The 22,982-nt window shown below is 39.5% G+C and overlaps 1 protein-coding gene across 2 annotated transcripts in view; it reads right to left on the bottom strand.

The window, feature by feature from the left end:
• The window catches only part of sos1 (son of sevenless homolog 1 (Drosophila)), a 38,667-nt gene that overhangs the window by 1,552 nt on the left and 14,133 nt on the right, over positions 1-22,982 (bottom strand). Inside the window, exons 8-23 of one of the 2 annotated variants that reach the window (XM_039690236.2) lie at positions 22,743-22,841; positions 20,046-20,173; positions 15,344-15,635; positions 13,340-13,706; positions 10,765-10,846; positions 9,717-9,839; positions 9,540-9,643; positions 8,887-9,109; positions 7,424-7,543; positions 7,185-7,347; positions 5,641-5,758; positions 5,391-5,563; positions 4,080-4,196; positions 2,656-2,926; positions 2,441-2,485; positions 1,358-1,476 (exon numbers count right to left, since the gene is read on the bottom strand). In XM_039690236.2, the coding sequence (XP_039546170.2) occupies positions 1,358-1,476; positions 2,441-2,485; positions 2,656-2,926; positions 4,080-4,196; positions 5,391-5,563; positions 5,641-5,758; positions 7,185-7,347; positions 7,424-7,543; positions 8,887-9,109; positions 9,540-9,643; positions 9,717-9,839; positions 10,765-10,846; positions 13,340-13,706; positions 15,344-15,635; positions 20,046-20,173; positions 22,743-22,841 (2,544 nt within the window). The remainder of the gene's footprint in view (positions 1-1,357; positions 1,477-2,440; positions 2,486-2,655; positions 2,927-4,079; positions 4,197-5,390; positions 5,564-5,640; positions 5,759-7,184; positions 7,348-7,423; positions 7,544-8,886; positions 9,110-9,539; positions 9,644-9,716; positions 9,840-10,764; positions 10,847-13,339; positions 13,707-15,343; positions 15,636-20,045; positions 20,174-22,742; positions 22,842-22,982) is intronic. The other variant, XM_039690238.2, reaches the window with a different exon arrangement.

The raw sequence follows: 22,982 nt of genomic DNA, 5'->3' as shown, positions 1-22,982 counted from the left end.
TACCGATACAAATATTTTTGGGTTTTAAAATTCGATATTCCGATATATCGGCCGATATTTTTTTTATTTTTTTATTTTTTTAAACTGGACATGATGGTCACAAATTTTGTCCTGCTTATTAGAGTTAAGAGAACTGATGGGGATGTTCTTTTAATTGTTATTCAAGCAATGTATTGCTGCATATCCGTCCTAAATAGTATTCGAAAATATAATTAGTGCGTCCCAAATCGTAGTATGTTGAAATGAGTGTTTCAAAGATACCCGGATGGTCTACTTTTCCCGGTCAGAATCCGAAGTGTAGATCGATGCACACTCTAACGGCTGATATTGCCCACAAACCATCGCGCGTTGGACGAGGATTCGGTTAGAACTACAAACACGAGTAAAAAGTGTTAAAAAACTACAGACACGTAGTCGATACGGAGGACGGTTGTGTAGAGAGGTTTAGACAAAGAGCTTTGAGTGATTAATTATCAGTATCTAACCTGACGAAAATGAATTTATTCAATGTTGTCCACATTATATTGCATGCAGCAGCATTGTGAACTTTTGTAAAGACACGTTTAGCCATTACGTTTTAAATGCATCATTATATTCAAATTGCAAACACACGAGGAGAGCATGAAAGACCCACGACTGGCAGGTGAACGTGCTCTCCGAAACGGTAGGAAATAAAATTAGATAGAATGGAGGATTTTAACTGTGACGAGATGATTGACAGGTCAGTTTACGGTGACAGGATGCACAGAGCCGTCCGTTAAAGATGACGTGAGAGTATGTCCAAAAGCTTGCCTACTCTTTTGCTACACACTCAAAAGTACGTACTTTTTCCTCACAATAAGAGTACATACTTTTAGGGCGTAGTATAAGTAAGCGAATTAGGACGCAGCATATGTCTCGTGACCAACTCAACGAGTGTTGCCGACAGGAACGGTGTAGAGCGCCCTCTGGTGGACAAACGATACAACTCCAACACTCGTGACATGGTTCAAGCGTGTTTCGTCCGTTTTTATTTTATTTTTGAAATATTAATTTATCCGCCATTATAACCGCAGATACCGATAGTTTGGAAAATTCCTAATATCGGCCGATATATCGGTCTGGCTCTAGTATAATACATTAAACTACTGTATATAATGTTGAATATGATGTATAATAATTGGCCTAAAACTGGCCTACATTATTTGAAATATATCTAGTCGGTGACAGTGCAAGCATTTTCATATTAAATAATTCAAATTTTCAGCTTCAGAATCATGAATATTATTATTGTCCTGCTTTGGGTTTCCAGCACCAAGTCAAGACTATTCTGGGATGTATATGAGTGTGTGTGTGTGTGTGTGTGAGTGTCGGGTACCTTTGAGGGTGAGGATTCGGCGGGAGCAGACTCGGGCCGGCGTCGGGGAGGGATCGGTGGAGGAACGGGTGGGTCGTCGTTTCGGAGGAAACTCATCATAGACGACACTGAAGAAGATCCTGAGAGACACACAAACACTACAGTTACACACACACACACACACACACCGAGCCCTCGGCTGAGAATCATGACAGAGAGGATGCTGGGAAACACGTCACATGATAAACACAGACCTGAACATCACATGCTACTAAAGATGATCGGCAACACGAGCCGCCCAGAGACAGCAGCAGTAGAGTTGGGCATCGGTGTGAGCCAATCACGGATCAGATAATTGTTTTAAAAATAACATTTTGTTTTGCAATAAAAAAATAATTGAAATCGAAATTAAGAATCGTTAAAAATTCAAATGATACCCAACCCTAGTAAAAAGCACTTCTTTCCACAGGATGTGATGTCACAGAACCAATGTTGGGTAAGTTACTCTAAAAAAGTAATTAATTACTAGTTACTAATGACCTCTTCAACTGTGTAATTGGATTACTGTACTAATTACTCTCTCTAAAAAGTATTTGATTACTTTCAAAATCCCATATCAATCTCAACCAGCTGAATAATACAAGGATAGACATGAATCTGTTTTAATTCTTTCAAATAAATACTATAAAATTGCATGAATTATCCTTAAACTGACCAAGGTGGAGAAGGTTACATTATAAAAACATACTTTAACATCAGACAATATATTTAGATGTTAAACCCACTATTGTTTTATGTCTGATCTCATGAATACATATTTTACAATAATTCATACGAATTTGTACGAGTGCGGTCGTAATATTTAGACACCTCATGAAATGCAAACGAATCGCTGTGAGATCGGATTGATCCATACACAGTATTTATTTACCTCAATTACATTAAATTACAGATAAATGAAGAGTAATCCCTTACATTACATTTTCAAGGGAAAAGTAATTAAGCTACAGTAATTAATTACTTAGTAATTAGTTACACCCAACACTGCACAGAACACACACACACATGACGTGACAGAGCATGAGAGTCGTGTGATATACTAACGTGGGCCGTGCGGAAGAGTGACCGGAGCGAAAATACTGTCGCTGTCTGTCGGGAATCAGGAGGAAACACAAGAGAAGGAGACAGACCTGATCAGCCGATGCCAGAGCAGCGCTAGTGCGTGATGCTAAATCACACGGTGAGTTGAAGTGGAGCTAACTCGTGGAGATAGAAGAGCTAAAGGTGTGTGTGTGTGTGTGTGTGTGTGAGGGTCGTACTGGAGTGGAAGGGGCTGGACGGAGCCTGTGGAGAGTCGAACACACTGCAGGCGTCGGTGGAGCTGCAGGTGGAGGCGGGTGGAGGCGTCAGGGGGGTTCTGGGAGAGTTGGGGGCGGACGCGGCGCTGTTCTCCGTCTCGCTGTCCGGGATGCGACTGTAGCTGATCTTCCGGGGCTCGTTCTGTAACGGCGTCGGGTGGCGCATCGTCCCGGGCCGAACCGTGGACGGGCGAACGCCAGGAGACTTCAGAGGACAGCTGTACTTCTTCGGCTGCGAGGAGAGAACAACAGTTATCCGTCACTACACCTCCGCTGCTTTCACAAACATAGATGCACTTTTAATTTATTTATTAATATACATGTATATATATATGGGCTGTCAGTTAAACACGTTATTAAAAGGAGTAGTTCACTTTTGAAAAAACTTTTGCTGATAATTTACTCACCCCCATGTCATCCAAGATGTCCATGTCTTTCTTTCTTCAGTCGAAAAGAAATTAAGGTTTTTGATGAAAACATTCCAGGATTTTCTCCATATAATGGACTTCAATGGGGTCCAAACGGTTCAAGGTCTAAATGACAGTTTCAGTGCAGCTTTAAATGACACCAGACGATGAATAAGGGTCTTATCTAGTACCCTTCGAGTCATGACTCGAAAAAAGATTCGTTCATTTTAATGAACGAGTTCAAACAGGAGAGTCACGAACGCGCATCACAGAACAGAGCAAGGCGAGCATTTGAGCTTATAAAATTTAAACTTTGTTATTTATTTATTAAATGAGCGATCGTTTCGCTTGATAAGACCCTTATTCATCGTATGGAATCGTTTTAAGCCCTTTGAACAAGTTTGCAGTTTGCACTGAAACTGTCTTTTGGACCTTGAACCGTTTGGACCCCATTGAAGTCCATTATATGGAGAAAAATCCTGGAATGTTTTCTTTAAAAACCTTCATTTCTTTACAACTGAAGAAAGAAAGACATGGACATCTTGGATGACACGGGGGTGAGTAAATTATCAGCAAAAGTTTTTTGAAGTGATCTACTCCTTTAATGGCGTTAATGCAGACCCCTGTGTTTGTGTTATATTCTGTATATAAATCCACTTATATATATATATATATATATATATCTGCTTCTAGTTTCTATGAAGTTTATGAACAGCAGCTTTGTCATTACAGTAGCAGAAATATCTATATAAATACAGTCTTTGGCCTCAGAGTCCACCTGATTTCCCATGAGCACACTCAGAACAGAACGTCACCGTTACACAAGTGAACTCAGGCTTATTCTGGTTCACATCCTTAAGCACTTTACGGTTTAATACGGAGCGCGGACGCTCAGATCAGGTGCACATGCGGTCACAGGTTCTCGTGTGTGTGTGTGTGTGTGTGTGTTGTGTAACCGTTCTCAGGAGTCAGACTTACGAATCGAGGCAGAGTGCGAGCGTTACGAGGCTCGATCTCCAGAGATTTGTTGAACAGATAATCGGCGAACTCCTTCTCCGTCATGTCCTCCATCGGGTTCAGGTTCTCAAAGAACTTCTGCAACATCAACGGAATAAAAAACGCCATGTTTACTTAAATTAATTGATAATTTTGTATGTCTTCTGCTCATTTATTTGATCAAAAATAGTGAAAATTGTGAAATATTTGTAAAATGTGAATATTTAGTCCAGTGTAAATTATTCCTGTGATTCAATGTCACATGATCCTTCACAAATCACTCTAATATGAGGATCAAGAAACATTTCAGAGTTGAAAACTGTCATATTTTTATCATAACTGTGATGCATTTTATTTTTCAGGATTCTTTAATGAATAGAAAGAAAATAAAAAACGTTTCGTAACATTATAAATGTCTTGACTGTTACTTTTGAACAATTTAATAAATTCTAGCTGAATATAAGTGTTCATTTCTTAATGTACCCCAGACCATTTAAATCTATATGCGTGTGCAATCTCCTTTTACACAGAGATCAGTGTTGGGTGTAACTAATTACTAAGTAATTAATTACTGTAATTTAATTACTTTTCCCTTGAAAATGTAAAGTAAGGGATTACTCTTCATTTATCTGTAATTTAATTACAGTTACTTCTGATGTAATTGAGGTAAATACTGTGTATGGATCAATCCGATCTCACAGCGATTCGTTTGCATTTTATGAGGAGTCTAAATATTACGACCGCACTCGTACAAATTCGTATGAATTATTGTAAAATATGTATTCATGAGATCAGACATAAAACAATAGTGGGTTTAACATCTAAATGTATTGTCTGATGTTAAAGTATGTTTTTATAATATAACCTTCTCCACCTTGGTCAGTTTAAGGATAATTCATGCAATTTTATAGTATTTTTTTGAAAGAATTAAAACAGATTCATGTCTATCCTTGTATTATTCAGCTGGTTGAGATTGATATGGGATTTTGAAAGTAATTAAAAGTAATTAAATACTTTTTAGAGAGAGTAATTAGTACAGTAATCTAATTACACTGTTGAAGAGGTAATTAGTAACTAGTAATTCATTACTTTTTTAGAGTAACTTACCCAACACTGACAGAGATGTTGAATTAAAATCTTATATCATGTATTATCTGAGGCGAATCCTCCGATATGGAGGTGATCTTCTGTATTGTGTGTGTTTTGTTAGTTGTTCTTTTATGTTGACTTTATTAAATGCTAATACCTATGCACTAGCTGTACTGGTACGAATGGTAACTAAGCGTCTCTGACCCGTATTTCGCTCTCCACGCGTAGGCAGTACGGCTGGTTCTGGTACTGCTGGATTTCTCCGGTGATTTCCGCCACTTTCCGTCGTTTGCTGAAGTTGATCAGCTCTTTGCCGTGTCTCTTCAGGAAGTCCGGGTTTCCTTCCTCGGTTTTTAGGATATTTGTTAAATAGATCCCTAAAGCGAGCAGACCACACGTGCGTCAAACACACACTCTCATCAGGAACAGCAGCGTCATGTGTGAACGCACGTACCGAAGAAGGGGACGCAGGGAGGGTTGATGGAGCGCAGTTTAGCCAGATATTTCTTATAGTGATCTTCACTGAGTTCATGCGCTTCCTCCAGAGTCTTCTTCTGTCTGCTTGGGATTTGCTGAAACACAATCACATTCACATGCAGGATGAGTTACATCATATTATGCCCTTTTAAGGCCAATTTAGACATGTTGTTTTCAGGCTCGACTAGAACATGAATGTTGATTATTCTCCTCAATGTCCCAGTCTGTCAGTAACGCTCTGTTTACTTCCTGTCTCCTCCTCCTGAAAGCACACTGTGCTCTGATTGGTCGGCTGGAGCTGTGTGTTGTGATTGGTCGAGCGCTACGAGTGTGTTTGGGAAATGCCCCGCCCCTTTCCATAACCGCCACTGTAACACACTACTAACTAACTCAACCAGGCTCCGCCCCTTTATTCTGCGCATTCATTATTATAATGAGGAATATTGTGACGTGTTCCCGGGAGAAACTCGAGATTACAATTACAAACTATTTTTTTCCCTATTTTTACATTTTATTTAATACTTTAATATTAGTTTTTATTAAAAAAAATGGTGTTTATTTTGTTTCATAATTTATAATTTAATATTTAATTTACTTTTTTTCAATGTTTTGTTTTACTAATTTATTATTTGTATGTTTTATTTACTTTTCATGCATTTAGCATTTTATTTGAAAGGCCATAATGAGAGCACGTTCAGCACACAGAACGACGGTGTTTTCTTTTTTAAATACGACCCCTGTGTTAGCTTTCAGAAGCACTTTTTTCCACAGACAACAGCGCATACAGCTTTGGATGTACAACAATCGCCAACTTGGTTTCCAAGTAGAGCCCGACCGATAAAGGATTTTGAAGGCCGATACCGATACAAATATTTGTTGGTTTTAAAATCCGATATATCGGCCGATATTATTATTATTATTTTTATTTCAGAAACGCGCAACTAAATATTAACAGATTTCCCTAACATTAGTTATTTATTTATGAGTTTTAATTAAAATAATATGATGATGCATTTTAAAAAGAAACTTGTTTCTATTGTCACAACATCAAAATATATTAAAGTTCTAATAAATAAAATAATAATTAGTCCCTACATTGCCTTATAGTTATAAGCTACCTTATAATTACAATGTCAGCTTGCTCATCCCTTTACCTGCACTTTTAGACAACACTCATGACATGGTTGAAGCGTGATTCGTCCGTTTTTATTATATTTTATTTTTGAAATATTTTCTTTTATCGGCCATTAGAACTGCCGATACCGATATTTTAGAAAATGCCTAATATCGGCCGATAATATCTGCCTTATTCCAAGTGAGACATCTTATTCATTGCGCACACATTGAAAACCTCCCTGTATGCTTTAATTGAAAAGGTCATGATGTACCTTGAGGATTGTGGGTAAAGTGGGCGATGCTTCAGGAATGGTCTCTTATGGCTGCACACTTGTGAAGCCGCTCTCACGCTCACACACACACACACACACACACGTACCTCAGCGGTGTGGTCAGCGCGCTCACCTCGAAGGTGTGGTCGAGCCTGTAGACGGGCGAGGAGTTCATGGCGCTCACCACCTCCAGGACGCCGTTGAAGTTGTTGAGCTCCTGAAACACTTGCAGGATCTCGATGATCCTCGAGATGACGGACACGCGCTCCTCAACGTTCTCCGTCTCTACGATACACCTGAGAGACGAGAGAGCCGTTAGAAAAACACACACACACACACACTCTGAGTTCAACTCGAGGGAGTGTGTCGTACTTCTCGAACCACAGCGTGAGGTTGGTGGTGTGCCGGATCATTCTCAGCAGGTTCGGAGAGTTGATCTCTTTGTCTTCTCTCGTCCAAACGCTTCCCACCAGTTCTGACGGCTGCACCGCCCTACAGGTCAAAGGTCACACACACATTCATGCTTTAGTGCAAAACCACCAAAAAAAAAAACTAAAAGAGGAGCAGTTACACCTGAAAATCATGAGGACTTTACAACTCAAAAAAATGAATTATAGGTAATTGTTTTATTTATTAAAGTCCCCCTGTGGGGTAAATCCAGCGTTTAATGTAGTTTATGTGTATGTGGAGTTTTTAATACGCTTAAACCATGTGTAAGTTCATAAGTGGACTGAGTATTTCCTCCTTAAAACCAAAGACAGTCTCAAAAACACGCTTTCTGACGTCACAAACCACCTTGTAACCAATCAGATCAACGTGTGATCGTCAACCAGAGTGAGTGAGTGAGTGAGTGGAGGCGGGGCTCATTCGCATATTCATAGAGCCGCACATACTAAATGAGGCGAGGGTGTCGAGTTACATTCAAGATATTTTAAGACATGAAGACATTTTTTTTTCAAGGAAAAGACATTTAAATGTAATTTTGGCAATCAAGGACGAGTTTTAATGGATAAAATGTCTAAATTAACTAATTAAATATGCACTAAATTGCATAAAATTCCAGAACAGAAATCTGAACGTCGGATAAACCCAGATTCAGAATTCTCTTGTGAATTTGTCGACAAAGATTTCCCAGAAGAGATTTTGTATTTCTCTTTTCATCATAAATCAGAAATAAACATGTTTTTAAGATTTGAAAAATCCTATAAATCAGGCGAGTGACATTAAATACAAACCTTCAGATTAGAGATATGAATGAAACTGTAAGGTTTGGTGTGTGTGAATCTGCTGACTCAAACTCAACGGAGATAAAGCACGATAAAATAAAATTTATTAAGAAGAATATTATTCAAGCAAAACCTCAAACTGACTGTAGCGTCTCATAATTAATGTAAGAGCTTGAACACAAACGAGCTTGGCTTGTGCTGGAAGACGTTTATCGAATGTGTATTTACTGTAATGAAGTCAGAATCTCCCAGAATGCCAAGCTGTTGTGTGTGTGGTTCAGTGTTTTGGGAGACGGGTGCGCAGAACGGCCTCATGGGAAACGGAGCTGAGGTGGTGACCTTGGGTACGACACTCATTGCCTGTTCCCACAGAGGTGAAGGGAAGTGTGTGTGTGTCACAGCTGGACTCTATTGTGTTAAACTGGCCCATTTTCTGTGCAGAGAGTGGCCAATGGAGCACAAAATAAAAATACAAACAGGAAATCCAGCCTTTTCCCTCATAAAAACACAAAACAAAATTAACAACAACATTCCTGGCTGCTCACTTGTGGACTACATGATTCAGTCATATGATTGTAAGTGACGGTCGCGAGAGGTCAAAGGTCGCACCTGTAGAAGTCCGACTCCAGCAGCGTGAGCTGCCGGGCGATCTCGATGGGGTGAAGGGTCATGAGGTCGAACTGGTCCGTCTGTCCCGCCTTACACAGGTGCCACTCGATGGGCGGCGGCGAGCTCTCGAAGGTGATGTTGTGACTCGGGCCGTTGGCCTGCGCCTGCTTCTTCCTCTGGATGATCTTCGTGATCGACTCCACCCACTTCCTCATGGCTTTACCTGTGCACAGGGGAGAGGAGGCGGAGCTAAGCGCAGTCCACACTCATGTCAATATTTCAGTCCCGCCCCCAGTGAAATCTCATTGGCTAATCATGGGAATTAAATATGAATTATGGTCAGAACATTTTCTGCGAAATTCATTACATTTTTAATCAAATTATACGGTGGGATTTTCCTTTAAACATTATTACATTGCAAAGTACCGTAGAATATTAATATTATATCAGTCCGATTACGTTTGTAGCGATGCGTTACGTTCATCAATCCAACTTTTGCCAAATTCCATGACATTAGACATGATGCTAATATATAAATAATATAACTGCATATTTATCCATGTTTCACAAGTCAGTTTCCTGATGTCAGGTGTGTGAGATGGAGCTGAAGGCTCGTGTGTGTGTGTGATGGAGCGGAAGGCTCGTGTCCTCACCTCTGACCTTGTTGATGAACTCCTCCAGTCGCCGTAGCAACTGAGCGTCTCTCTCGAAGTCATAGAAGTGATGCTCGACCCAGTGCCTGCACACATTCAGCACCCTGCACACACACACATCCGGTGAGACTGTGTGTGTGTGTGTGTGTGTATATGAGTGTGTGTGTGTGTGTGTACCTGAGCTGTACGGGTTGAACGAACTCTTTGCGGAAGCGTTTGAGTTCTGCGCTCAGCGGCTGGTCTCCGTTCTCCATGGCCATCTGATCCGCTTCTGTGGGCTTCGGCTCGGGGATTTCAAACCTGGATCGCACACACACACACACACACACACACACACATACACACACACACACAGAGAGACTTTTCCATATGTGTGTGTGTGTGTATATATAAAGCCAGTGGTGGAATGTAACGAAGTACAAATACTTTGTTACTTTACTTAAGTAGAATAAATAGTGCATACTTTTTACTTTTACTTTGTTACATTTTGCAGCAATTATTATACTTTCTACTCCACTACATTTCTACAACTTCTGTTACATTTTCTGATCAGTTTTTCCGACCGTCCGTTCGTTGCACGATTGTCTCGCCAGTGACGTTTGGTTGCCATAGATACATCAACTAAATGCGTCTCGCACGCAGTGTGTTTATCGTGCAATTTATACGCGAAAATTTGTTTTTACGTGCATAGGAAACACACCCTGTGTAATATACGTTTGGTTAGGATTACGGCAAGCCAAGAGGTTCAGAATTACACCATAAATTAATCACGTTTACTGCCAAACATAGTTATTAACATATAAGTTAGTAAGGATAAGCATGGTTTATATTGCCTAACTGCAAGCTTGTTTCAGAAATGGTGACATTTTTTTTCCATCATTATAGGAGTATTAGGTTGAATGAGTTAGAATTAAATGTTTTATTATAGTCATTAAGAGAATCAATTGTTATGCAAGTACTTTTACTTTTAATACTTAAAGTACATTTAAAATCAGGTACTTTTTACTTTTTACTTAAGTATGGTTATCATTGTGTTACTTGTACTTTTACTAAAGTAAATATTTATCTGGTTATTTGTACTGAGATTCAGTACTTCCTCCACCACTGAATAAAGCTAATTACACTAAAACTCTAAAAGTAGTAATTTCAGAAGACAAAAACGGTGTATGTGTGCACCGTCAGAACTGAATCACCAGACAGATGCGAGTGTGTGTGTGTGTCTGACCTCTCCATGAGCAGATCCAGCAGCTCCTGAGGTTTACAGAACGACCGGTACGTGGTGAGAAACGTTCTGACGAAATTGGGATCTGAAAAACAAGGGAAAATGTTTTCTTTAATTATGTTTGTCAAACTATTTCCGTCCATCCAGCAAACCAGCCGGAGCCTCAGCAACTACACACACATTATAACCCTACACACTACACTCAGATACACACTCTTAATGTAAATAATAGTCATGGACGGCTCAGCGATTGGCCGTGTGGCGTCGGCACAGACTCGGGCTCGAGTTTGATGGATCTGTTCTGTTCGGCCGACGGGAACAATAGAAACTCAGAGAGCAAATCCAAACAATCGGCTGGAATTATTCTAGCCAGGAAACAGACTCGCGGCTCTGACGCACGACACACACACACACACACACACACACCTAAAATAGACTCAGGGCCTGCAGATTGTGATCCTAGTGTCTGGGACCGAGAGAAAGTTCACACACACACACACACACACACACACACACACTAATGATCATTAACCCTCATCCACACCCTAAACGAGCTGCACAGGACACACCTTTTCCCCTTCACACACACAGTCTGTTTCCTTTGCCTTATTAGAAACCAGTATTTGCTGGAGGTTCCAGTGGAAAACTGGGGGCTATATTTAGTTTATCGGGGTGTGTGTGTGTGTGTGGAGACAAAACACTTATCGAGTGACCCAGAACATCTGCATCAATCTCACCTGAACACACACACACACGTCACATTCACCCAGTAACCAATCAACAGTTCATAACCCCTCATCATCATAATATATGTACGAATATATAGTGGAATATGTCTCTAATATAATACTTCTTCCGGATCACATTCACACAATCATGCTTTTTTCGCAATGCAAATGTTGTACTTACTGACTGCAATGAGACCTTGTTAAAACTTCCATGATGCACAGAGTTTTGATATATTTCACATTATACTAAAGCAATTTTGGGGTAGCTGTGATCTTAATTATCATCATCATCATCATCATCAAAAATAAACAAATAAAATAAACATATGTATATGTATATATACATATATGCATATAAATATATATATATATATAGTTCATATATAATTATGGCTGTATATACAATTTCTATATAATTATATATATATTAGAATGTATATAAATCCATCAATTTATAATTTTATCATACATCTTGTTTTTTAAACATTTCATTATTTTTCTTATATTATATTTATGATATATTTATATATAAATTACAATATTATTTATAAATCAAATCAATTTATAATTTGATATACATACTATACATCATTTTTGACCAGGCTGTCATATAAAGAAATAAATAAACACATGCAAAATTAAGAGAATTTTAAATTTTTTCTCTATGTGCATTAAAATTACACCTCTATCTGTAATTTGCCTTTTTTGCAAAATATTTGTGTCAGATAAACACATTAAGGAAGTGTAAGGTTTAGATTTTCCCTCATATCTGAAATATAAAATACTTTCCTCATTTTTGGATAATTTAATTGAACTTTTGTTTTTGTCTGTGTGTGTGTGTGTGTGAGAGAGAGAGAGTAACGAACCGCTGCTCTATTAATAGACTCATTAACATTTAGTTACTGTTCTGCCTTCATGAGCTTGAGTCGAGATTTGGGTCGAGTTGATCAGCTGTTTAGAGTTTATCCCAAACACACACACACACACACACACACTCTCTCTCTCACAAACACACACACACACACACACACACACTCTCCCTCTCTCTCTCTCTCTCTCTCTCTGACAAACACACACACACACACACACACACACACAGACACACTCTCTTTCTCTCTCTCACACACACACACACACACACACACACACACTCTCTCTCGCTCTCTCTCTCTGACAAACACACACACACACACACTCTCTCTCTTTCTCTCTCTCTCTCTCTCACACACACACACACACACTCTCTCTCTCTCTCTCACACACACACACACACACACACACACACACACACACTCAGGAAGGACATTGCACAGATAACGGAGCTGAACTTGTGCTTTGTTCAAGAATAGCCGTTGTTTTTCTCTGTTATCAGTGCTGGTTGTGTGTGTTATCAGCTCTAGCAGAGCAGCTCGTCACACCGAGATCCGTGACGTAAACACACACACACACACACATTTACACATGTCTGTGCTCACGCTGATGGAGCTGTTGTTGTTGTCGAGACTCGAGGTTGTGAAATAAATCAGTAATGCGCATTAGCGGTGGCTGGTAAACACCCCGTGCGCTGGAGTCGCGGCTAACTACACAATCCAGCAGCGAGAGAACACACACATCACGTAAACACACACAACACAGTCTCAGTGCTAGTTTGGGTCAAACTGAGTTGAGATATTCAATATTCATATATTGACTTTTTTATTGGTTTGTGATTTACTGGAGAAAGATTAAAATATTTCAGAGCTCAGCGTAACAAACAAAATGTATATCCATTATTAAAAAGATTTTAAGATTGCATTAATTTGACCGGTAGCGCAGCGCAGCCACTGTAGTGTGAACGGGACGTCACTCACCGGCGTACATGTGGAAGGTCAACCTCTCGATGAGCTTCAGCACCGTTCCCGCTTTGATGATGGGAATGCCGGATTTGGACTGGACGTTCTCCTCGAACACGACGTTCTCCTCGGAGTCCGGCTGTGCGAAGCGGTAGACCTCGGCCCCGGGGAGTCTCATCTGCTCCTCCTTCTCCTCCTGCAACATGGCCGTGTCCAACATGCGCTCGAGCGTGGAGCGATACTGCAGCGAGATCAGCGCCGCCATCCAGCCGTTCTTCTCCTCCGCAGATTTGGCGGAAAACACCACGCTGTTCCCGTCCTTCAGGATGATCTCGAAGGCGTGCCGGTACTCGCCCTCCTTATCGTCCTTGTCGTTGATCTGGACCTGTTGAAGAACGTGTGGACGTTCAGATCCAGGACTCCATCATTTTTTTAACCATCGAAACAATAAGCTTTAAAGTTCGACTGAAACAGCTGGAAGCAGACTTTTATTTTGACAGGTCTAAGACTTTTATTTTGACAGAGCACCTGAGAGTTTGGCCAATAAATGTTGGAAGTAAACTTTTATTTTGACACAGTCTGAGCGCCTGAGAGTTTTTATGCTTGATTGATATTAGTCAGAAGCAGACTTTTATTTTGACATTCTCAACGCCTGAGAGTTTTTCAGTTCGGCCGATACATGTAAGACTTTTATTTTGACATTGTCTGAGAGTCTGGTAGTTTTCCACAATAGGTGGCAAAAGCAGACTTTTATTTTGACAGAGCACCTGAGAGTTTGGACAATAAATGTTGGAAGTAAACTTTTATTTTGACAGAGTCTAAACGTCTGAGAGTTTTTATGCATGATTGATATTAGTCAGAAGCAGACTTTTATTTTGACATTCTCAACGCCTGAGAGTTTTTCAGTTTGGCCGATACATGTAAGACTTTTATTTTGACATTGTCTGAGAGTCTGGTAGTTTTCCACAATAGGTGGCAAAAGCAGACTTTTATTTTGACAGAGCACCTGAGAGTTTGGCCAATAAATGTTGGAAGTAAACTTTTATTTTGACAGTCTGAGCGCCTGAGAGTTTTTATGCTTGATTGATATTTGTCAGAAGCAGACTTTTATTTTGACATTCTCAACGCCTGAGAGTTTTTCAGTTTGGCTGATACATGTAAGACTTTTATTTTGACATTGTCTGAGGTTCTGGTAGTTTTTCACAATAGGTGGCAAAAGCAGACTTTTATTTTGACAGAGCACCTGCGAGTTTGGCCAATAAATGTTGGAAGTAAACTTTTATTTTGACAGTCTGAGCGCCTGAGAGTTTTTATGCTTGATTGATATTTGTCAGAAGCAGACTTTTATTTTGACATTCTCAATGCCTGAGAGTTTTTCAGTTTGGCCGATACATGTAAGACTTTTATTTTGACATTGCCTGAGGGTCTGGTGAGCCGTTTTTCACAGTAGGTGGTAAAAGCAGACTTTTATTTTGACAGAGCACCTGCGAGTTTGGCCAATAAATGTTGGAAGTAAACTTTTATTTTGACAGTCTGAGCGCCTGAGAGTTTTTATGCTTGATTGATATTTGTCAGAAGCAGACTTTTATTTTGACATTCTCAACGCCTGAGAGTTTTTCAGTTTGGCCGATACATGTAAGACTTTTATTTTGACATTGTCTGAGAGTCTGGTGAGCCGTTTTTCACAGTAGGTGGCAAAAGCAGACTTTTATTTTGATACGGCCTGAGTACAACCCAGATTACACTGCGTGAAATCTCCCACAGAGAACGAAACGAATAGTCGAATAAAGTCGTTATTTTTGTGTGTTTATTTGCGCACTCTCGCCGCTTGATAAACTTAAGGTCGAGCCGCTGTTGTCACTCGGACTACGAAAGTCTTACAGGGTTGAACATGAGGGAGAGTCATTACTGACAGAGTTTACATGTTTGACTGAACTATCCCTTTAAGGGTTCAATTCTGAGTCCTAATAAAGCACATATTAACTTTTTTGGATCGGTCCATTCGTGCCGATCAGTACGCACCTTCCTCATGAAGAACTTCTCCTTCAGGCGGTACTCGGCCACGCTGGCTCCCGGTAGACGAGGCTGGCCGTGGTTGGACTTGCAGCAGATCATCAGGCCGTCGAACAGGAAGATGTGGCGCTCGTGTTTGGCGCCCACCCGTGTGAGCGTCCCCTCCATGATGAACTCATTGCAGCACTGGCCGATGTCTTTGCCCTCCCAGCCGTCGATGTTCCTCTGGATCTCATTCATCTTCTTGATGGCTAGATGTTTGCCCTTCATCTGCTGACTGTAGAAGCGGCACGCCGACTCGCTGGGTGACAGAACAATGTTGATATCAAATCACGGTATCGATTAATCGACTTGTGTGTGAACAAAAACATTATTTGCACCACCCAATAATCACACAGTGCTTTTTTATGATGTGAAACAAAGTCTCAGCTTTCCAATTCAGTCATTTTATGACAGCAAACATGGTTTTGACGCTCTTTGACGTGTGCCGACAGATGAACTGATCATCTCTTCCTCTTTACGACTAGTTAGAGCAGCAAAAACATTAATGAACATCAGAAGGTATGTTGAGAGATACAGAAATCAATCAGAGTAAAACAGCAAGAAACTCCCACAAACTTGATAGTTAGCAAGAAAAATAACTCTAGAGAGGAGCATTGTATTATATATTAATAATATGTTACTTAACCTGCTTTTTATTATTGAAAGAATGTTTGAATACATTAATATTACAGTAACGTATACGACCGACCGACGGGGTTCAGAGAGATTTTTTAAATCAATCAATCAGCATCAAGAGTTTGTGAATCAAATCAAAACAATTGGTGAAAGTATTGGTCCTTAAATAAGGAGAACGTAATGAAAATATCACACTAAAGCTGACGTAAACAATAGGGAAGGGAAATAAATCAGCTCTACACGACACCAAGGTTCAGTCGTGACCATCAACATCTAAATAACAAGATTTAAATGTCCAATCAGTTCTGAGCGTCAATTTCTTCCGAGAACGAACACGTCACAATATTCCTCATTATAATAATAAATGCGCAGAATAAAGGGGCGGGGCCTGGTTGAGTTAGTTAGTAGTGTGTTAAACTGGCGGTTATGGAAAGGGGCGGGGCATTTCCCAAACACACTGCTCCAGCCGACCAATCAGAGAACAGTGTGCTTTCAGAAGGAGGGGCTTCATCGAGACAGGAAGTAAACAGAACGTTACTGACAGACTGGGAAGAGAGGAGCCGCAACAATGGAGAATAATCAACATTCAAGTTCTAGAAGAGCCTGAAAACAACATCAACACTTTGAATAGTAATAACAGGTTCTCTTTAAGATGAACAGCCCTCCAGGACCTGAAAGAGACACACTTCTACACTGTTCTACCAGAAGACGTCTGATTTTCAGATTTTGGGGTGTTACGAATCACAGGACGGAGGGAGTGAATGAGTTGAAGACGGAGACTCTCTATAGAGTGAGGAGCATCTTACTTCTGAATGTTTTTGTGAAGACGCGAGCACACGCGCGTCACGTCAGCGCAGATGAAGGAGCGTTGAGACGGCAGACTCTCTCTCTCTCTCTCACTGAAGAGCGCCACACACTGCGGACGAGCGACACTGACTGCACTATTACGGCCTGTTCACACCAAGAACAATAATCATCACTACATCAGCGTCCACACCTGAGGATGACAGCTTATTCTAATTTAAAGACGCAGTAAGCAATTTCTCAGAAACTCTGGGAGTGGAACAGACCGAGCAACAAAACACACTCACAGCCAATCAGCAGTAAGGGGCGTGTCCACTCATTAGGGGGGAGGAGCCTGTGCATAGCGTGTTTGTGAATTTGGGGCGGGGCTATAAAGTCAGGGGTGTGGTCTTGTTGGCTAGGGCCGTGTTTGTTTTGGTGATTTCAAATATCAAAGTTTCTCAGAAATCATAAAAAAACAGATAAAAACACTGACAGCCAATCAGAATCCATCCTGCTTTATAAAGGTTGAGCATTTAAAGGTGCAGTAAGTGATTTCTGAGGAACGCTAGACCGAGCACCAAAACACACTCACAGCCAATCAGCAGTAAGGGGCGTGTCCACTCATTAGGGGGGAGGAGCCCGTGCATAGAGTGTTTGTGAATTTGGGGCGGGCTATAAAGTCAGGGGTGTGGTCTTGTTGGCTAGGGCCGTGTTTGTTTTGGTGATTTCAAATATCAAAGTTTCTCAGAAATAATAAAAAAAAAAACTGATAAAAACACTGACAGCCAATCAGAATCCATCCTGCTTTATAAAGTTGAGCATTTAAAGGTGCAGTAAGTGATTTCCGAGCACCAAAACACGCTCACAGCCAATCAGCAGTCCACTATGATGGGGGGGAGCCTGTGTTGCATAGCGTGTTTGCGAATTTGGGGCAGGGCTATAAAGTTAGGGGTGTGGTCCTGTCGGGTTGGGGCGTGCTTGTTTTGGTGATTTCAAATATCAACAGTTTCTCAGAAATTGCTTACTGCACCTTTAAATGCTTGAATCAGGATGGATTCTTATTGGCTGTCGGTGTTTTTATCGTTCATCAGCTCTATCGTGAGATTCCAACGACATCTCTATAGTTGTGATGCCGACTCTGCTATTATTTTACATTTAGAGTGATTTTAGAACCATATCTTTATAATTATTGTCCATCCACACACACACACACACACACACACACACTCAGACTTAAAGTCTTCAGTTTTAAAGTCTGTAAAAGGAAGAGCTTGTTTACACTGAAATCACTCGACGAGTCTTCGGTTTCATTTGTTAGCGTTAGTTACCATGAACTAACAATGGAAAATAATTCTAAAGCATTGATTAATCTTAATGTTAATTGACTAATACATTACTGAAATAAACCGTTATTGAATGAACCTGAGCTAACATAAACGAACATCAAGACTAATAAAACTTAACATTAACTCGCAGGACCTTATTGTACAACTCAGCTTAATTAATATAAACTTTAGTAACACTTAACATTAAGGTCCCATTGGTTAACGAACAATTACAGTATTTATTAATCTGCGTTAGCGCTAGTACAACGGTTAGCTCAGGTGCATTAAATAATATTAACAGAAACAACATTTGATTTCAATAACGCATTAGTAAATGTTGAGATTAACAATAACTAAGATTAATTAATGCTTTGGAAGTTTTTTAACTGTTAGTTCATGTTACTAATGAAGGCTTACTGTAACGAGTTACCCAACTTTCCAACAACATGAAACATCTCAGATGATGATGATGATGATGATGATGATGGCGACTGAAGCTCAATCACGATGTAGTCGATCGTTTCTTTGTTCTAGCTGAAGCGACAGAAGTGAACAGCAACTCTCCAAAAACACACGTACCGTAAGAGCAGCCATCCCTTCCACATACGCCAACGCATAAAACCGCTAAAACACACACACACGCTCGACGGGACACCAACACGTCAGATCCTCATGATCCCAGAGTCCTTCAGCAGATGAAGGGCCGCTTTCCTCCTCATTCTCTCTCTCTCTCTCTCACTGAGAACAACAATAGCAGAGCCGCCCAAACCCTGACGCAACACACACACACACACACACACACACACACTCCCTCGTCACAATCACTGGCTATTTCAGGGTCAGAGGGAAACACACAAGGGGCTGATGGGTGGAGACCAGTGTGTGTGAGTGAGGGAGAGAGAGAGAGAGAGTGTGTGTGTGTGAGAGTGTGTTTGTCTGTGATTATCTGTGTGTGTCTGTGAGTTTGTGTGTGTGTGTGTGTGTGTGTGTGTGTGAGTGAGTGAGAGAGTGTTTGTCTGTGAGTTTGTGTGTGTGTGAGAGTGAGTGTCTGTGAGTTTGTGTGTGTCTGTGAGAGAGAGAGTGTGTGTGTGTGTGTGTGTGTGTGTGTGTAAGAGTGTGTCTGTGAGTTTGTGTGTGTCTGTGTGAGTTTGTGTGTGTATGAGAGAGAGAGAGTGTGTGTTTGTCTGCGAATATGTGTGTGAGAGTGAGTGTGTGTTTGTCTGTGAGTGTGTGTGTGTTTCTGTGTGTGTGTGTGTCAGTCTAAGCGTGTGTGTGTGTGTGTGTGTGTGTGTGTGTGTGTGTGTGAGAGAAAGAGAGTGTGTGTTTGACTCCAAATATGTGCGTGTGAGAGTGTGTGTGTGTGTGTGTGTTTGTCTGTGAGTGTGTGTGTGTGTGAGAGTGAGAGTTTGTGTCTGTGTGTGTATGAGAGAGTGTGTGTTTGTCTCCGAATGTGTGTGAGAGTCAGAGTGTGTGTTTGTCTGTGAGTGTGTGTGTGTCAGTCTAAGCGTGTGTCTGTGTGTGTGTGTGTGTGTGTGAGAAAGAGAGTGTGTGTTTGTCTCCGAATATGTGTGTGAGAGTCAGTGTGTGTGTGTGTGTGTGAGAGAGAGAGTGTGTGTGTCTGTGAGTTTGTGTGTGTATGAGAGAGAGTGTGTGTTTGTCTCCGAATACATGTGTGTGAGAGTCAGAGTGTGTGTTTGTCTGTGAGTGTGTGTCAGTCTAAGCGTGTGTGTGTGTGTGTGTGTGTGTGCGTGAGTGATTGAGTGCGTCTATGTGCTTGTGTGTAAGTATGTGTGTGAGTGTATATGTGCGTGAGAGTGTGTTAGTGTGGGTGACAGCCTAAGTGTGTGAGTGCATGTGTGTATGTATATGTGCGTGAGAATGTGTTACTGTGTGTATCAGTCTGTGTGTGTGTGTGTGTGTACCTGAGGCGTCTCTTGGCGAGGCTCTTGGAACAGATGCGCTCCATGCTGCTCTGCAGGTTCAGTAAGGCTGTGATGGCCTGTTTCAAACACTCTTTATCCTCCTCATCCTCACTCTTCTCCTCCAGTTGCTGTCGAGGACACACAGCGACACACAGTGAGACGGCTGCATGGGTTCAAGGGTCGCGTGTGTACATCAATTTGACTATTTTAATGATGCTTTAAGACAGTGTATCTCAAAAAGTGGGGTTTGTGAATTAATGGAACACCAATAATTAATTAAATCATCAAAAAGTCCAATTAAATTATTATATATTATATTAAAAGGAACAATTAAAAATAAATAAATAATAATAAATGCAAATACAAATAAACAATTAACTAGAGACTCATTAAATAAACTAAAAAAATAAATAATAATAATAATAATAATAAAATGTCAAATTAAAATAATTAGATTTTAGAATGAAAACAAATTAAAATGAATGTAACCATTCAAAAGAATAGTAAAATAAAAGCAAATAAAATAATAATAAATTATAATGTAAAATTAAAAATAAATAAAACTGACTAAAATTACAATAAATATTTTTAAATACGAACAATCAAAATAAAGCACTTCCTAAAAACATATTAAATGATAAAACTGCAAGTAAAATTTACCAAACAAAATAAAACATTAAAAGCAGTTAAATATGTAAAATTAAAGTAAATAAATCATGTTAAAAAAAAACATGCGAATTACACACTGATGAATTATTTTAAAAAAATTTAAATTATTATATATTATATTAAAAGGTACAATTAAAAATAAATAAATAATAATAAATGCAAATAAAAATAAACAATTAACTAGAGACTCATTAAATAAACTAAAAAAATAAATAATAATAAAATGTCAAAATAAAATAATTAGATTTTAGAATGAAAACAAATTAAAATGAATGTAACCATTCAAAAGAATAGTAAAATAAAAGCAAATAAAAATAAAATAATAATAAATTATAATGTAAAATTAAAAATAAATAAAAACCAAATCAAAATAAAACTGACTAAAATTACAATAAATATTTTTAAAATACGAACGATCAAAATAAAGCACTTCCTAAAAACATATTAAATGATAAAACTGCAAGTAAAATTTACCAAACAAAATAAAACATTAAAAGCAGTTAAATATGTAAAATTAAAGTAAACAAATCATGTTAAAAAAAACATGCAAATTACACACTGATGAATTATTTAAAAAAAAAAAATTTGCTTAAATATAAACTTGAAATAACTTCAAACATCTGTGTGGTCAGTAAGGAAGTGTGTGTGTGATGATCGACAACACCGCGTTCATCTCATCAGGTCATGCGTGCAAACAGACATTTCTCATTTCAGCCGCTTCAGAATGAAAGAGAGGTTTGTGTGTCGTGTACAGCCAGAGATTTGCTCATTTCTGCTCCATAAATCCCCCGTAAGAATCCAGGAAAGCCGCTTAGGGAACGCTGGGAACGCTGGCGGTAAAGCTCTCTGAAGGCACATGTTCACATCCGTGTGACTCTGGAGAGAACTACTGATCCGACCCATGCTCGACAATACAATAAAACACAATCATCCATATCACAACAGCGACAAACCCCTTCGGGAGAACATATTCACTTTAATAACTGATTTTGACAGAGATGCACTGATTGATATCCGCCGATACCGATAGTTTGATTTTTCTTAAAGGGATAGTTCACCCCAACATGTTGTTCAACCCCGTCAGACTTTCGTTCAAATGAAGATATTCCTGCTTAAATCTGAGAGCTGGATCACTCCTCCATAGGCTTCTGTTGTAATTGAAACTTAATTCAACTATTCGTGAGTTCACGTCAGAACGCAGGCTCGCTATTGGCCGACGCTGGTCATGTGTGCGATGCTGGCCAACAGTGAGCCTTCATTCTGACGTGAACTCACTAAGAGGCCCATGAGAAGAAAACCAAAAGTCGTTAGCTATAGATACACACTTTCATGAGATTGTGGCGGGCTCTAACGAGGAGCAGCGGATCCGATATTTTAGGATGAGCATATGTTGTGTCAACGTGTGTCCACATCCCACAATAACCTAATTATGACGTCTAATTTTTCCAGTTTCACCTGTATAATCGGCATTATTGGACAATAATACCATCAGTGCATCTCTAATTTTTACTTAAAAACATATTTTTATTTAACTATTATCTTTTCATCAACTCGAAAAAGTTCGCGGATCCGATATTTGAGGATGAGCAAGCCAACCTTTCATATGTTGTGTCATCATGTATCCACATCCCACAATATTCTAATTATGACTTTGGCGTTTTCTAATTTTTCCAGTTTCACCTGTATAATCGGCACTAATCATCGGCTGATACCGATTATTGGACAATAATACCATCAGTGCATCTCTCATTTTTACTTGAAAAGATAATAGTTTAATAAAAATATTTTTTTATCAACTCACGAGGAAACCCTGCATTTCAGAGTAGAGTTTGAAAGTGAAAAATGCTAAAATAGTTTCTTTAAATCGAGTGTATCGTAAAGAACCTCCAAAAGAACGAGGCTTTAGCTATTTGTCCTCTGTGGGCTTCCATACATTTGGAGGCTTTTTGGAATTATTTTTGCACTTCCATTTGGTTAAAAAGTAATGCAGAAATCAGTAAATGGTGCATTGTGGGAAATGACACTCACCTTTAAAATCTCAAAGTAATGAAGACAGTGGTAGACGGGCGTCAGGAGTAACCGCGGTAAAACATACTGTACCGCTTCTTTGAACCCTTCGCAGATCGACTGAAAACACAAACACATCATGTGATCTTCTTTTTTTTTTTATTAGATATTATACAAACATACAAACAATAACTTGACATCCAAAAAGACAACAATCCAAGATTTTTCAAAATTAGTTTAACATAAATGAATAAGAGACTA

Source organism: Pimephales promelas, chromosome 21 (genome assembly GCF_988280905.1).
Source record: "Pimephales promelas chromosome 21, fPimPro1.hap1.1, whole genome shotgun sequence".
Classification (NCBI taxonomy): domain Eukaryota; kingdom Metazoa; phylum Chordata; class Actinopteri; order Cypriniformes; family Leuciscidae; genus Pimephales; species Pimephales promelas.
Note: the sequence above shows the minus strand (reverse complement) of the source record. Positions and strands in the feature narration are given on the sequence as shown.